Below are 16,682 nucleotides of genomic sequence, written 5' to 3' on the forward strand. Positions count from 1 at the left end.
AACAGAATAGATGGAATATTAGAAGTTCAGTTTTGCTCTGTATAGTTTGAAGTCATCTCTTTCATAAATATTTCTTACAAACTACATTGTCCTCATACTGCACCTTTCATCTCATCCCTGGCTCACATTTTTCTTTAGCTGTTTCAAATTACAATTTGTGTTGTTCGTATTTGCCTAACTAGTCTTGCTATATGAACATTCTACAATGAATGTCTCATGATGATATCTGACTGGGATCTACTGAACTCCTACTTTTCGTTGTTGCTGGAACACTCCCTTTTCTTTGTTCCTGGTTACTTTCCATGGATATTTTGATTTAGGCTGCAGGAGAAGTTAGATTGCTAACTTCCACAGAGGTGCCTACTGAGGCATTTCACAATGCATTGTTTTTGTATACCTAGGTCTAGTGTTCTTTTGGAAAGTGTTAGACCTGTTTTTAAATACATGTTTTCAAACTATTAAAATATTAAAATAATAAATGTTAACACTATAATTGACTTAAAAATTATATAAGGCAAGGAAGGGAGCAAGATCCACATATGGAAGAGGTGGGGGTCTTTTCATAGTCCATTGTAAAGGTAAAGGATCCCCCGCACATGCGTGCTAGTCGTTTCCGACTCTAGGGGCCAGTGCTCATCTCCGTTTCAAAGCCGAAGAGCCAGCGCTTGTCCGAGGACGTCTCCGTGGTCATGTGGCCGGCATGACTAGACACCAAAGGCGCACAGAATGCTGTTACCTTCCCACCGTAGTGGTCCCTATTTTTCTACTTGCATTTTTACGTGCTTTTGAACTGCTAGGTTGGCAGAAGCTGGGACGAGTAACAGGCGCTCACTCTGTTACGCGGCACTCGGGATTCGACCCGCCAAACTGCCACCTTCTGATCAACAAGCTCAGCGTCCTAACCCACTGAGCCACCGCATCCCTCATTTATATATATATAGATATGTGTGTGTGTGTATGTGTGTGTGTGTGTGTGTGTGTGTGTGTGTATGTTTATATATATAAACCATTTCTTCACAGATTCTCAGTCATCCAGGTCATAGTTATCCCAAAGGTGCTTTTTCACAGGGTAACTGGACTTTCTTGTTTTTCTTTGAAGATGTTTTGCTTCTCGTCCAAGAAGCTTCATGAAAAAGCACCTTTGGGATTCTTTACAGATAATTGGTTTAAACTGGGAAAGAGCCAGATTTTGCCAGTTCTATTCCAAATGACTACATTACAGGTTTTCAGTTCTTCCTGCTGATAAAGGTGTCATGTGGCCATGGTTACTACTATTGAGGTGGGAGTTGTGGGGTTACTTTCTATATTCCATAGCACAGGGGTCCCCAGCCCCTGGTCTGTGGATTGGCACTGATCCACAGCGTACCAGAAACTGGGCCATGCAAACAAGTGAAGCCCCATCCATGGGATGCCTGCAGCACTCAAAACCACACTCCCTCCAGTCCGTGAAAAAGCCTTTCTCCGTGGAGCCAGACCCTTGTGCCCAAGAGTATGGGGACTGCCACCGTAGCATACTTGTGAGTGCTGGTGGCAGCTGTGGCCATTTGTTGTCAGCACTGTATTTTATTGCTGCACAGTGATTTGGTATCAAGCTGATCTAGCAGTAAATAAACAGGCACTAGGTTTAAATATAGAAAAGTGTAAGAACCCATTGTAGAATAATTTCAGCAACTGATGTATATCTGATGCAAGATTTACATATAATGAAATTTGGGTACACATTTTTGTATCAGTGTGACGACTGGATTAGAAACTATATTATTTTTGGAAAGAAGGAATGGCTTTGGTAGTCTCTTCTCAAGCTGCTTGCTTGTAAACATTTTGAGATCTGACTATCATGTATGAGTTACTTGGGAGCTGGCGTGAAATTGACAAATATCCTACCAGTTTTGTCTTGTAGTGTGAGTGACTACCGTACTTCTAAATGCAACCAGTGAATCAGAAATGAATGCTTCAAAGTTTCTTGCAGCTCATCCACTGAATCTATTGACCTGTCACTTGAACTGTTTTTGAATATAGTCCTCCTGGCAGACCAATACGTCTGTCTCCAAAATAGCTTGGCTGACAAGTGAGGCAGAGGACAGTCTTGATCTGAATTAGGAAGGAACTCCCTTGAGACTTCATGTGAGCTTCCTCCAGCTTCAGCCTGCATACTTCCTCTGCCTCCCCAACTGATTGTGCATCTGTGAACAAGCTTTGAATTGATGAAGGACTCATCTTTAAGGGGACAGTTTTTGTTATCTGATGCCAGTGTAATGTATAATAATAAAAAGGCCACTAATTTCAAACAATTTAAAATAAAACACTGAGCTATGTGTTAATATGCTACTTTATTTTTAATTAAAGCATTTGTGTGTTTTAGCTTGATTTTTTTGTCAGATACTGGTGGTTCTTGCTTCCTTATACCAAAATAGGGAACTTAACAGCAAAAGTTGATCTCTTAAAGAAAACTCAAACATATGCTCCTTTTTATATAAAATTCATGTGGCTAAAGATTATGCTAAGCTTAAGCTAGCATAGCACTGTGTGTAACTTTTTATTTTATATATTGCATTTTGGATTTTTATTTTATGAAACATCCAGTTGAAAAGTATGAAATTTCTATTTTGAGCTTGACGTGCACTCTTTGCCGCATTTTGGAGGCATTTTGCCTCCACAGCCCGCATACCTACTCAAATGTCAAGTCTTCCAAAATGTGCACTATGTTCAGTTTTACATTTAAAACACTACTTTATTATATTTTTCACTTTAAATGTTTCAGAATGAAGAGTTTTGCATATCCTTAGATTCAGTATTGGAGAATCCAGGAAACAAGTGCTCAATTTGTAGGGAACTGTTTGTGTTGGCTGTCAGTTAATGCCTTTACTTTTTGTTTATTCATTTGTCTTTGTCTTTAACAAAACTTGTACAATAATTCACTTGAAAAACCTTTTGACTGGGGTTTGTACTCAATCCTAAGAAGGGAGCAGGGTATTAAAAAAAATCAGGAGAAATAATAGTTCGTTAAAGTAGCTCTATTTTGTAGATTGAGACCATTTAATGTGCCAAGGTTTTAGTAAATAAATCTACAGTAAACCTTGGGTAAAATCAAGTTAAATGATCCACTTTAATAACAGTTGAGTCAAGGTTTAGGTTGAATCACAAATTAGCTCTACCTATATTGAGGTTAACATGTTTTCTGAATGTTGCTTATTTTAGTAGTCATTGATAGAATATACTGTTATAGTTTTATATCTTGAAGAATAGAGGTTTGAATTGGTGTTATAATTTGAAAATACCATTTATTCTGAAGGTATTTATAAATATTCATATTGATTTTGGTTTCTCAGTTCTCAAGGGAATATATTAATTGTAGTTTGCATTTTCCCACTTTTTAAATTACAGGAAATACAGGTACATCTCGTTTAGCAACTGGTTTGCAGTTACAACAGTGATGAAAAAATAACATACTGTACAGGCAATCCTAACATTCATGACCTTTGCAGGTCTGTAAAGCAAAGAAAAGTTGAAGTAAGATCATAAGCACAGCTGCAGTTTTACTTAGTTGCTTTACTTAATGACCAGGTTGCTGGTCCCAACTGTAATCTCTAATCACATTTATTATTTATACAATTTTACCTGTGTAAAAAGTTCAAGGACAATTGTATTTTGAACACATTTGCAATGTTTTTTCTAAAGACTGCAAGGAATGTCAAAGCAACTAAAAGCATCTGGTTGTTTTCCCAATTAAGTAGAATCTTATTGATCCTTCCCAAGTTGATTCTTTTTCTCCTGCTGATGAACAGCTGATTTTGGAAGCTTGTAAGCCGCCCTGAGTCTTCGGAGAAGGGCGGGATATGAATGGAATTTAAAAAAAATAATTGGTGGCTCTGCTTCCAATTTTTTGAAGAGGCGAGTAGGAAGAATTCTGTCAACACTGCAACGACCTGAACTGAAGCCATTTTCACTTCGTTTTCGGTTGCTACATATTTAAAAAGGAGGGAGGGGGTATAGTTCTGAGTTAGTCAAAACAATTTCATGTGTGGGAACCAAGGTCATTACTGGTAGCATTTTGTTGAGCTGGAGAGCTGGGAGGAGTGCCCACATTTTCTACTAATTGGTGAATGTGATTTATGACATCTAATTGGGGTGGGAATTGCAACTTGTAACTTTGTAACCAAGGGGAGGGGGATTTAGTCTTGGGTTCACCTTTGTATGTGCTGTTATTTTGTAGCCAAATAAAAATGTTCTTTGAGGAAGAATTTTTTGCCTTGAAGTTCTTTTAATTTATCTCACCCAGCGGAACCATGACAAATTCAAGACACCTTCGGAGGATTGTGCACCGATGGAGAAGAGCGGGTCTTGATGGCTGTAATTCTTAGTTGGAATGTCTAGTCTCTTGCCACCTTTTCTCTTAGGCAGCTGCTTATTTTTTTTCTTTCTTAAGCATGCCTGTGTTTTAATTGCAATTTTTTTTCTGATCTTTCACTGTTTATTGTTAAATTCCCAAATACTCTTTTGCCTTAAGGAAGTTCGCAGTGAAAAATATTTTGGGGGCAGTGAAAGTCATCCAATTAGACCTACATTTACACAGGATTACAATACAATTTTTTCTCTTTCTAGTTTTTTTTAAAAAGAGTCTTGATATTTATCTCTTAATTTTTGATGGGAAAATTCCCCTTTCTTTAACCCTGGGGTGGTGGTGGGGAGAACTTTCCCTGCGGATGCTGGGTTATGACTTATCTGCTTCTCTTGTCATTGAAAGAACAAAATGTTTCTCATGCCTCTAAAAGGAGATAAATTTGGAGGGGGAGTCAATTGAGAAATAAATGGTCTCCAATTTACAGGTTTTATTTGAAAATGTAAGCAAAGAATGTGATAGGTCAATAATAGTTGTGCAAACTCAAGATAAAAAAAGCAGGAAGTAGTAGTTGGACTTGATTTGCAAATTGAATTAGAAACTCATTTGTTGCTGTCAGATGTGAAGAAGAAAGTATTTGGTTTGAAAAATATAGATAATGTATGGCAGGTCAGCTGGGTTGCAAATTTTGGACCTGCTTTGCAAGAGGAAAAGCTATTATTGTTGCAATAGATTTGTCAGTATTCAACTAGGGGGAATAATATGCGCTTTTGTCTTTTTTTGTATTCACTTTTTAATATTTTTGTCTAATATTTTTTGCAAAAAAGTAGAATCTTGTCTTATTGATTTGTTAGGTAACTTGCATTTTTTTAGGTTTGAATTATAGAAATAGCCTAAGGATTAGATAGTTTACTGATCTGTCAGTTGAGAAAACGCTGTAATCATTCAGTTGCTTAAATTTGTAGTTATCCTATGCAGTTGTATGATGTAGTTCACAAATTGTTATACTATTATACTGTTAATATACAGTATAATATGGTTTGGTTGCTTTTTGTTTACTGAATTTGTAACAGTTTAACCACAGTATATTTATATGAGACATGGTACATTTACTTATTACAGCTTTAGAAATCTATATTAAGTCACCTTAAGCCAGATAGCATGCATTATGATATTTCTTCCTCATTGGAATAGTCATGATATATAACTATTGATTGTCATCTTTAATTAGTGAATACTTGTATTAAATACTTCTACATATGATGAAACTATTTTTAAATAGTGAGTTTGAAAGTTGAGTTTTCTCTTTTAAAAGGAGCTCTCATTAATCTATTTTTATTCATTTTCATTCCAAATCCTAGACTGTGCCAGTTTCATATTCATTGCAATAAATCTGTTATGATTTTGAAAATACCTGCCTTCTTTTTTATAGAATCAGAATGACTGCCCAAGTTACTCTGGAAGATGCTTTGTCCAATGTAGATCTCTTGGAAGAATTGCCACTGCCGGATCAACAACCATGCATTGAGCCCCCACCATCATCGTTGCTTTATCAGGTATGATTTTTGTTAAAATAAATATTTGCTGGAAAATGTAATACTTACTGGTAAAAGTATTCTAGATTAACACAGTGGAATCATTTTTTTCATGATTATTCATTGTTTTGTATTATTTTTCATTCCATACAGCCAAATTTCAACACCAATTTCGAAGACAGGAATGCATTTGTCACAGGCATTGCAAGATATATTGAACAAGCAACTGTTCATTCTAGTATGGTAAATATATTTTCTATTAGATTTTAATGTCTTTACAGTAACAACAATCGACATGTTTTATAGCGTAATGAATTTCCTTCTGGAGGAGCTTGATTATAGTAGCAAGCAATAAGGAATTAAGTTTGTGCATTTGCTTCATCTAGAAATATTTCATGTATTTAGAAATTATTTGTAACTATATGATGATAATATTTATTTCATACTGTAAATATCTTTTCTTAGCAATGATACACAATTATCATCTGTTCTAGGAATTTTTATGTATTTTCATGTGATCAATAATAAATTTTTTAGCATTGTGGGAAACAACTCCAGAGTTCTTTAAAGGAAATGGCATGAAGTGCCAGTGTAAGCATTTTAGCCATTTAAATAGGAATGTAATACCCAGTGAATTGTTGGTAGTTATTGTAGTTATTGTTGGTAATCCATTGGTTTTACTAGTGTCATTACTCAGCCCATAGCTGTAGCAAAGTGGAAGCAAATCTAAAGCTTCTGCTAGTCAATTACTTTTGCAGGTAGTCTCTTACAACCAGACATACTTGAATAGAAAAAAAAAGATTGCTGGAATTGCAGCCAGGTTAAAAGAGAGAAGAAAAGACAAAGGCAGAGAATAAACTAAGTCAGAGTCCAAGAAGTCAATCCAAGTGTCCAGGACAATGTGCAGGATTACAGGAACACAATCAGTCAGAAGGCAGGCCCACTTGACAACAAAAGTCGATCATTAATCTCTGAGAGCTTTTTTGTATAGTCTCTCACTTCTGTACTTCGTCTTTGTGTACAGTAACAATATAACACAGTTGGAAGGAACTTTGGAAGTTTTCTAGTCCTATAGGACAGGGGTGTCAAACTCAATTTCATTGAGGGCCGCATCAGCATTGCGGTTGCCCTCAAGGGGCCGGGTGGGTATAGCCAGGGTGGGCGTGGCCTACTGGGTGGGCATGGCTAGAGTGTATAGCCTACTGGGTGGGTGTGGCCAGCTCTACATCGTTCGCATCAAGGGTGCCTATGGGGGCCTGGGCAGGAGTGGGACAGATCTGAGGGTCTCTGGCAGAAGGAGGGTCTCTGGGCCAGGGCCAAGGCAGTGGGGGCCGTTCCCTCACTGTTTCCAGGATGGCTTCGTGGGCCACATGAAACCACTGTGGGCCGGATCCGGCCCCCGGGCCTTGTGTTTGACATGTCTGCTATAGGACATACCTAGCACTACTGTTCTTGTAGGCTTGAGGAAATTGTATTAGAGCCTCTGGCTTACAAGACCAACTCTTATCATTGAAGCAGTGTAGAAGTTTCAGGAATATACTGTATAAGCTAATGCAGTCTTGGTGCCTCTTGTTTTTTCTTACTTCTTAGATTGAGTTACGTATGAGAACTGTAACACTACAGTATAGGTATGATTCTTGTTTAGGATATAAAATGGTCCTTAACTAAAATCTGGAAAAACAACCTCTGAAAAAGTGGCAGAGGTAGTTGTGACAATGATACATGTTTTGTGCAGAAGCCCTAGATTCTCTCCTTGGCACCTCCAGTTTAAAAGAATGTCTGGTAGCAAGAGAAAGACTTTTGCCTGAGACTATTGCAATCTATTTGGTTAGAATAGGAATACAGATGGACAAATAATCTTCTGGAAAGTAGTTTCTTAATGTAGGATCTAGACAAGTCTATGAGTTTGCTCCAAAGTAACAATTTGCCTTAGGCACATACATACCAGTTTGGCATCCTAACAAACTTCCCCTTTTCATTTTTTCACAACATGCTCAATATTGTTTGCAAGAGTAATAATTATCTTAATAGGTCTGATTTTAAATAAGATTTGTGGAAGGATTAGGGCTTCTGACCTAATTAACAAGTATATTTCCTTGTTAATGTGCTTAAAATTTAGAGAAATAATGCAAAATAATTTCATTTTTTCATGTTTGTTAGCTTTGATCATTTCTGTGTATTTTATACCTTACGTATTAGCTTTGGTTTTATTACAGAATGAAATGTTGGAAGAAGGTCAAGAATATGCTGTTATGTTATACACATGGAGAAGCTGTTCAAGAGCTATCCCACAGGTAGAATACCTTAGGATTATTATTATAATGTCCCATAGAGACTTGTGCTGCAGCTGCCAAAAAAGCCAACATAGTGTTAGGCTGCATTAACAGAGGGATAGAATCAAGATTACATGAAGTATTAATTCCACTTTACAATGCCACACTTGGAATACTGCATCCAGTTATGGTCACCACAATGTAAAAAAGATGTTGAGACTCTAGAAAGAGTGCAGAGAAGAGCAACAAAGATGATTAGAGGTCTGGAGGCTAAAACATATGAGGAACGGTTGCTGGATTTGGGTATGTCTAGTTTCATGAAGAGAAGGGTGAGGGGGGACATGATAGCAGTGTTCCAATATCTCAGGGGCTGCCACAAGGAAGAAGGAGCCAGGCTGTTCTCCAGAGCACCTGAGAGCAGGACAAGAAGCAACGGATGGAAACTAATCAAGGAAAGAAGCAACCTAGAACTAAGGAGAAACTTCCTGACAGTTAGAACAATTAACCAGTGGAACAACCTGGCTCCAGAAGTGGTGAATGCTCCAACACTGGAAGTTTTTAAGAAGAGATTGGACAGCCATTTGTCTGAAATGGTATAGGGTTTCCTGCCTGAGCAGGGGGTTGGACTAGATGACCTCCAAGGTCCCTTCCAACTTCATCATTATTATTAGTAGTATTGGTATCTTGCAGTTGCATAAGAAATCTTCTATAAATAGGTCAGTCTCTGAGCTTTTTGCTTATAGGCTGTATCGATGTATAGCTTAATAATACATTTACCACACATAAATACTTTCAGTGCCCTATTAATCATTTCACTATCCAGTTTTGGTCACCACGATGTAAAAAAGATGTCGAGACTCTAGAAAGAGTACAGAGAAGAGAAACAAAGATGATTGGGGGACTGGAGGCTAAAACATATAGGGAACGGTTGCTGACATTTGGTGGAGTTCTTCTTACTCACCTATACATTGTTTCTATCCACAGGCTTTTTGCCAAGAAACAATTAACACTGGAGTAGCAGCTGTACACATAAGCTTCTTTTAAAATTCAGTGTTTTACCCTATTTTTAAATCTTCAGTTGACAATACTTTTTCACAGCTTAAGAAATTCTTTGATATGGGGAAAAATGGTTTGGGAAGCTGTACTTCTGAGCACACATTATACATTATTGGATCTTACCTTTTCATCCCTAGTGAACAGAAGACAATTTATTCCCTTCAGTTTGCCAATCCAACAGACTAAACACTTAGGTCTATTTGCAGCTCTGCAAAGAATAGCAAATAAATTAGTTTCTTCGTCATTTGGGGATAACCTTTCTTTTAAACCCAGATTGTTGGGGGCAATTAAGCTGACTTTGTAATAATGCCGCTTGGGGTGTATGTGAAAACCCTAACAAGCAGGCATATACATAGAATGAAGGCTACTGCTAAGCTTGTAAGCCGCCCTGAGTCTTCGGAGAAGGGCGGGATATAAATGGAATTAAAATAAAATAAAATAAATAAATAAAATAAATTCTGCATATCCTGGCATAGGAGATAGTGCAGAACACCTGTAGTCCTGCTGTAGTCCTAGACAAGATCATTTGAGGCTCTTGAATCAGAATGACTGGTTCTTTTTATTATTGGAAATGATCACATTTGTGAATTTATCTTTTCCTCCAACTAGTTTTATATTATTATAACCTAGTAATGAGACACAAAAGATACAGCCTAACATATTGACAATGGCATTTTTTGTTTGTTATAAGAATCATAAAAGACCAACTGCTCCTACATTGCTCCTACATTGTGTAGGAGTGACTAAAACATTTTTTTGAAAAACTTCAACTTCCATTAAAAAATAAAACATAACTTGCCCTCATCGCGTCCGCAGATAATCGCCCGGCTGCCCTGTTTAGGGTGACTCGCTCCCTCCTTAACCAGGAGGTGAGGGAGGATCCCTTACAGGGACGAGCCAAGGAGTTTAGTCATCATCTGGCGGACAAAATCGCTCAGATCCGGACCGGTCTGGACTCTGACTGGGCAGAGTCCGACGTGGAGGAATCGGACGGTCTTGAGCATGTTATCTGGACTGAGTTCGATCCTGTTTCCCCTGATGATGTGGACAGGATCATGGGGAGGCTGAGCACCACCACCTGTTTGTTGGATCCATGCCCCTCCTGGCTGGTTTATGCGGCCCGGGAGGAGACACAAGGCTGGTTCCAGGCAGTAATAACTGCTGCTTTGAAGGAGGGTGTCTTCCCTGCCGCCTTGAAGGAGGCGGTGGTGAGACCCCTCCTCAAAAAGCCTGCCCTGGACCCAGCTGTTTTAAATAACTATCGTCCAGTCTCCAACCTTCGCTTTCTGGCGAAGGTTGTTGAGAGTGTGGTGGCGCATCAGCTTCCTCTGTTCCTGGAGGAAACTGATTATCTGGACCTGTACCAATCGGGTTTCAGGCCCGGACACAGCACGGAGACGGCATTGGTTGCGCTGGTGAATGATCTCTGGCAGGCTCGGGACAGGGGTTGTTCCTCTGTCCTAGTCCTATTACATCTCTCAGCGGCTTTTGATACCATCGACCATGCTATCCTACTGTGGCGTCTCGGGGTTGGGAGTGGGAGGCACCATTTTACGGTGGTTCTCCTATCTCCTGGGCCGCTCGCAGTCGGTGTTGACGGGAGGGCAGAGATCCACCCCGAGGCCTCTTGTTTGTGGAGTTCCTCAGGGGTCGGTTCTCTCGCCCCTCCTGTTCAACATCTATATGAAGCCGCTGGGTGAGATCATTCGTGGTTTCGGGGTGGGGTATCATCAGTACGCTGATGATACCCAACTTTTTCTTTCCACCCCGGACCAACCCAGCAATGCCCTCGCCGTGATGTCCCGTTGCCTGGAGGCGGTCCAGGTCTGGATGGGGAGAAACAGGCTTCGTCTCAATCCTGCCAAGACTGAGTGGCTGTGCATATCGGCATCTCGGGTTAACCAGACCATTCCACCTTCGATGGGGGGTGAGGTGTTACCCCCCGTTGATGGGGCTCGCAACTTGGGCGTCCTCCTTGACTCCCGGCTCAATTTTGAAGACCATATAGGAGCCATGACTAGGGGAGCTTTTGCCCAGGTTCGCCTGGTGCGCCAGTTGCGACCCTACCTGGACCGAGATGCTCTACGCACGGTCACTCATGCGCTCGTGACCTCCCGTTTAGACTACTGCAACGCTCTCTACATGGGGCTGCCCTTGAGGACCACTCGGAGGCTTCAGCTGGTGCAGAATGCAGCCGCACGAGTTGTGATGGGGGTTTCCCGATACTCCCATGTAACACCTCTACTCCGCGAGCTGCATTGGCTTCCGGTTGCCCTCCGGGTGAGATTCAAGGTGCTGGTAATGACCTATAAAGCCCTAAATGGCTTGGGTCCGGGATATCTGAGGGAACATCAAGTTCCCTTCGTCCAGTGCGCTCCCACAGGGAGGGTCTTCTCAGGGTGCCGCCGGTAAAAGATTGCCGGCGGGTAACGCCCAGGGGGAGGGCCTTCTCAGTGGGTGCGCCTGCCCTCTGGAACCAGCTGCCCGTGGAGTTGAGGACTGCCCCCGACCTCCATTCATTCCGCCGGGACCTGAAGACCTGGCTCTTCGAGCTCTCTGGCCCAGGCTGAGAATTTTAATTTTAATTTTAATTGGGGTTTTTATTCTCTCGGGGACTATTATAATCTTTTTAATTGTTTTTAATTTTTGTATTTCCTGTTTTAATTCCCTGTAAACCGCCCTGAGTCCTTCGGGAAAGGGCGGTATACAAATCCAATTAAATAAATAAATAAAATAAATATTGTTGCATTTGATGAAATCTGTACTACTTTGCTGACAGTTGCAAGAGTTACAGAAAAGTATTATTCTTGAGAAAAGGAATAAATTCATTAAGATCAAAACTGCTTTCTCTTATTTCCAACAAAGTAATTAGTCAGTTCTTAAGATTTCTATAAGATCTCTGGGACTGGAAGATATATACTCCAATTTTGCCCAGTATGTTTTTATTTGTATAATCCCATCAATTTTAAAAACCATCACTCAGGTAAAATAATTATGAAATCAAATATTTGTGAAAACTGTTATTACTAATAAAAAGAATATAAAAGGTGCCTTTTAAAAAATGAAGTCATATGGCAAAACATGATTTAAAGTTGGGGAAAAAATTATTTCAACTTTTTTTTCTGTTCAGGTAAAATGTAATGAGCAGCCCAACAGAGTGGAAATTTATGAAAAAACTGTGGAAGTACTTGAACCAGAGGTTACCAAGCTGATGAATTTTATGTATTTTCAGGTAAATAGTTATTAATTACTAGAATAGATCATCTTCTCTCTTTCCATCCACCCCCTCCCCCACCCTTTTTGATGTTCCAGTTCTGGTATTGTCCCTGCCATTATCTGTTGAAGTTGATGCTTTATATTGTTCCAAGTAAAGAAGTCTCACAAAGAGTACTTTAGGTGTTTAAATGTGTTTGGAAAAATCTGATCAGTGTAATTTATGTATATAGTCTGGTTCTATTGGCTTCCCATTGTACTTGCAATTAAGAGGGGAATAGCTTGCCCTTTGTGTTGTTTTTTAAATATGGATTTATTTTTGTGCACAGAGAAATGCCATTGAAAGATTCTGTGGAGAGGTGAAACGTTTGTGTCATGCAGAAAGGAGGAAGGACTTTGTATCTGAAGCTTATTTGATCACTCTTGGAAAATTTATCAACATGTTTGCTGTTTTAGATGAGCTGAAAAATATGAAATGCAGTGTGAAGAATGACCATTCAGCCTACAAGCGGTGAGAGTTTTTTTTAAAAAAAATAACAGAAGTACAATAATGAATATAATGCTAAAAAAATAAGAAAATTGGTTTCATCCTAGTATTAACCACTTACAAACTTTATAAACAGTGATTTTTTTTCTAAGCTTAGCGTTGGGGCCTGCTGACTTCTAATAAAATAAGTTAATTTTTGCAAGCAATTGTACTTCATTTATTTATTAAATGTATATGGCCCACCTCAAATACCTGACTGGCAAGCTAGCAAAAACAGAAAAACAACTTATAAATTTATGAAAAACATAAATAGCAGCTCGGCAAACAACTTACAATAACTTAATGATCATCTCAGTTAATACAACCCAGAAACAGGCTCACCTATACAATCAGAGCTCCAGGTTCAATAGCAAAACAGGTCTTTCAGGCTTTGCAAAACACCAGCAAAGTCAGGGTGAGTCTAATTGTCATGTTTTCTCATATTTTCATAAATTCTGTGCTCTTCTGTGTTTTACAGTGTTTACTGTAAAGGGCGGTATAGTAAATAAATAAATAAATAAATAAATAAATAAATAAATAAATAAATAAATACTTTGCTAATATTGGTGGAATGAATATGTTAGAAATCTAAATATGTTTTCTAAATAGCACATCAATAGCTAGAATTTCCCAGGAACTGATAGCAGGTCTTTTACTAAATATTCCATAAGCATCAATGCAGGATAATGGATATGCCACCAGAATCATCTTATAGGGGAGATGGGTAGCATAAAAATTTAAATGAATGAATGAATAGTATATTTGACCAAAACATATGAAAATCTGCTTCAGCTGCTTGCTATGTAACAATAAGTCAAATCATTGCAGTATATTTTGTTTTATTTAAATGGAGCCAGATACCAGTGAACCACAGTACATATTTAAAATAGACTCACTCTGCGGGATTCTCCCTTTGGGGGAAAAACACTAGGATAAAAGTACACTGGACAGTTACAAGGTGGCAATAGTTTACTTTAGTCATAAGCCATTGTTCCTGTTGAAAAGATATACAAATAACTTTGGTACAATTGTTTCATTTTATATATCTCATCTGTGCAAAAGAACTTCATAGTTGGATTCAAGCTGAAATATTAATGAAGCTAAACCTTTGTTATAGACATGGGTCTAACAGTTCTTTTTTAAAAAAATATGTTTTATTAAAAAACATTTCATAATCACCTTAATATTTGGTAAACGTGTCATCTAGGTTTATATTTAAAAAACAATAACAATTTCTATAATTCTATAGTACACATGATAGCTTAGCTTGATGTTCTCGTCTTCCAAAAATGTTCTCTTTTGCCATCCTTGAATTAATACAATTCTTATTATTTGGATAAATAATTAAATATAGACATTTTTCTAATATTTCTGCAAATAATAACCACATTGATATAAAACTTCTTTTGTAACTGGTCATCTTGATTGCCTTATCATAGATCCTGTTTAAAATTTTATTTAAATTTGTTTTCCCCACAATATTCAAAACATTCTTACTGTTTAAGATTTTCATTACACTTAAGTATTTAAGTCTTTTTCCTCATACACCGCCATCCCAACACTTTTACATTTCTCATCTCTTAAAAAAAAGAAAAAAAATCCAAAGAAAAGAAAAAGAAATAAGAAGATAGTATACCACTTAAAATACTATCCCTCTTAGACTAATGTACATTTATATCCAGAAATGTTCTCTACTTTTTAACCATACTCAAGCATACCGTATTTTCCGGCGTATAAGACTACTTTTTAACCCATGAAAATCTTCTCAAAAGTCAGGGGTCGTCTTATACGCCGGGTGCTGAAAATTTAGGGACAGGGCTGGCTGGAAAACTTGGAGCGGATCTCCCATTTAGTCTGCGCAGGGAAAGCGGGACCAATTGAAGAAGAAGCTGCAGTCTGTGATTTTTTACAGGCTGGGGTCTGGGCGTCTTTCCTTCTAAAGTTGAAGAGCAGCTGTAGTATATCCCAACTTGAAAGGCAGGTGGGGAAGGCAGCAGCCAGAGCAGCGGCTTAGCTCTAAGGACACATTTGACTCAGGAACTGGGCGGGCGGGCTGGAAAACCTGGAGCGGATCTCCCATTTGGTCTTTTTTTTTTAAAATCCCATTTATATCCTGCCCTTCTCCGAAGACTCAAGGTGGCTTACAATTTAAAGCACAAATCAATGTGCTTAGCAATAGCCTTCATTCTGTGTATATGCCTGTTTATTAGGGCTTTCACCACCCCCCCAAGCAGCATTATTACAAAGTCAGCTTATTGCCCCCAACAGTCTGGGTCCTCATTTTACCTACCTTGGAAGGATGGAAAGCTGAGTCAACCTTGAGCCTGGTGGGATGCGAACCTGCACTAATTGCAGGCAGCTGGTGTTACTTAAGGCTCTGCGCAGGGAAAGCTTTAGAGTGAATTAGGAAAAGTGAAAAAGTGAATTAGGAAAATAGGGTACGGTTGCTGGAATTGGGTATGTGTAGTTTAACGAAGAGAAGGGTGAGGGGGGACATGATAGCAGTGATCCAATATCTCAGGGGCTGCCACAAAGCAGAGGGAGCCAAGCTATTCTCCAAAGCACCTGAAAGCAGGACAAGAAGCAATGGATGGAAACTAGTCAAGGAGAGAAGCAACCTAGAACTAAGGAGAAACTTCCTGACAGTTAGAACAATTAACCAGTGGAACAACCTGCCTCCAGAAGTGGTGAATGGTCCAACACTGGAAGTTTTTAAGAAGAGACTGGACAGCCATTTGTCTGAAATGGTATAGGGTTTCCTGCCTTAGCAGGGGGTTGGACTAGATGACCTCCAAGGTCCCCTCCAAATTATTATTATTATTATTATTATTATTATTATTATTATTATTATTATTATTATTATTATTATTTAATCCACTTGCGCTGTTTTATGTTTACATGTCTGATGACAAACAGCCTTATAAGTGACAGTTTTCCTACTAAACACCTGCATGTCATAAGCATTTGAATTAAAATTACCATATTAAAATCAAATCTGATGTTTTTTAATTTTTATTTGGTGTGGGTTGGAAGAGGGGTAGTCTTATACGGCGAGTATAGCCCAAACCCTATAATTTTAACAGGAAATGTAGGGGGTCGTCTTATACGCCCAGTCGTCTTATACGCCGGAAAATACGGTATGTTTAATCCTTAAGTGTTCCATTTAAATAAATCCAATTATCTAATCATTTAGATCTAATCAAAGCATTTTTATCCATTCAAAGTTTTTTTCAAAATCAATTTCACTTAAGTATCTAAAACATTTCCTTTATATAAACCATTCCAACATTTTTATATTTCTCATGTTAAAAAATAAAACACAAAGAAAAAAAGAGGAAAAATACTATATTACTTGAGGGGCTCATCCCACTTAAACTAAAATTCATTTATATCCAAAATCTATTTCTTTAACCATATTCAAACAGATGTTTAATTTACAAATATTCCCTCTGATAGATCCCATCATCTAATATCTTGATTCTTACTTTAGCCTTGTTATTTTGCCAGACATCTTTCCTGATCAATATGTTTCTCTGAATCAGAATCTTCCCATAGTCTTGTGGATGTTGTAGGTACAAAAGATAAATCAGGTGAGATGTTTTTATAGGAAGGTTTCGCCTATTCATATTCATTGAAATTTTTTTCCTTTCTTTTTCTCTTAATTTCTCTTACCATTTTTTGTCTCTTAAGTTCTCGTAGTTTTCCTGGTAGCTCTGTAATCCATTTGGTCAAATCTTTTT

At 38.3% G+C, this 16,682-nt stretch overlaps 1 protein-coding gene across 3 annotated transcripts in view; it reads left to right on the forward strand.

Annotated features, from left to right (window-relative positions):
* LOC308667672 (cytoplasmic FMR1-interacting protein 1-like) overlaps nt 1-16,682 on the forward strand; it is a 163,613-nt gene that overhangs the window by 95,992 nt on the left and 50,939 nt on the right. For 2 of the 3 annotated variants that reach the window (XR_014026344.1, XM_081327065.1), the window contains exons 2-6: nt 5,772-5,895; nt 6,028-6,117; nt 8,091-8,168; nt 12,334-12,435; nt 12,746-12,927. Coding sequence is in view for 1 of the 3 variants with exons in the window: in XM_081327065.1 (XP_081183191.1) it covers nt 5,772-5,895; nt 6,028-6,117; nt 8,091-8,168; nt 12,334-12,435; nt 12,746-12,927 (576 nt within the window). In the remaining 2 variants the exon portion in view is untranslated. Of the gene's footprint in view, nt 1-3,384; nt 3,511-5,771; nt 5,896-6,027; nt 6,118-8,090; nt 8,169-12,333; nt 12,436-12,745; nt 12,928-16,682 lie in introns of all 3 variants that reach the window. The other variant, XR_014026343.1, reaches the window with a different exon arrangement.

This window comes from Vipera berus (genome assembly GCF_964194415.1).
Source record: "Vipera berus genome assembly, chromosome: 4".
In the NCBI taxonomy this organism is placed as follows: Eukaryota; Metazoa; Chordata; class Lepidosauria; order Squamata; family Viperidae; genus Vipera; species Vipera berus.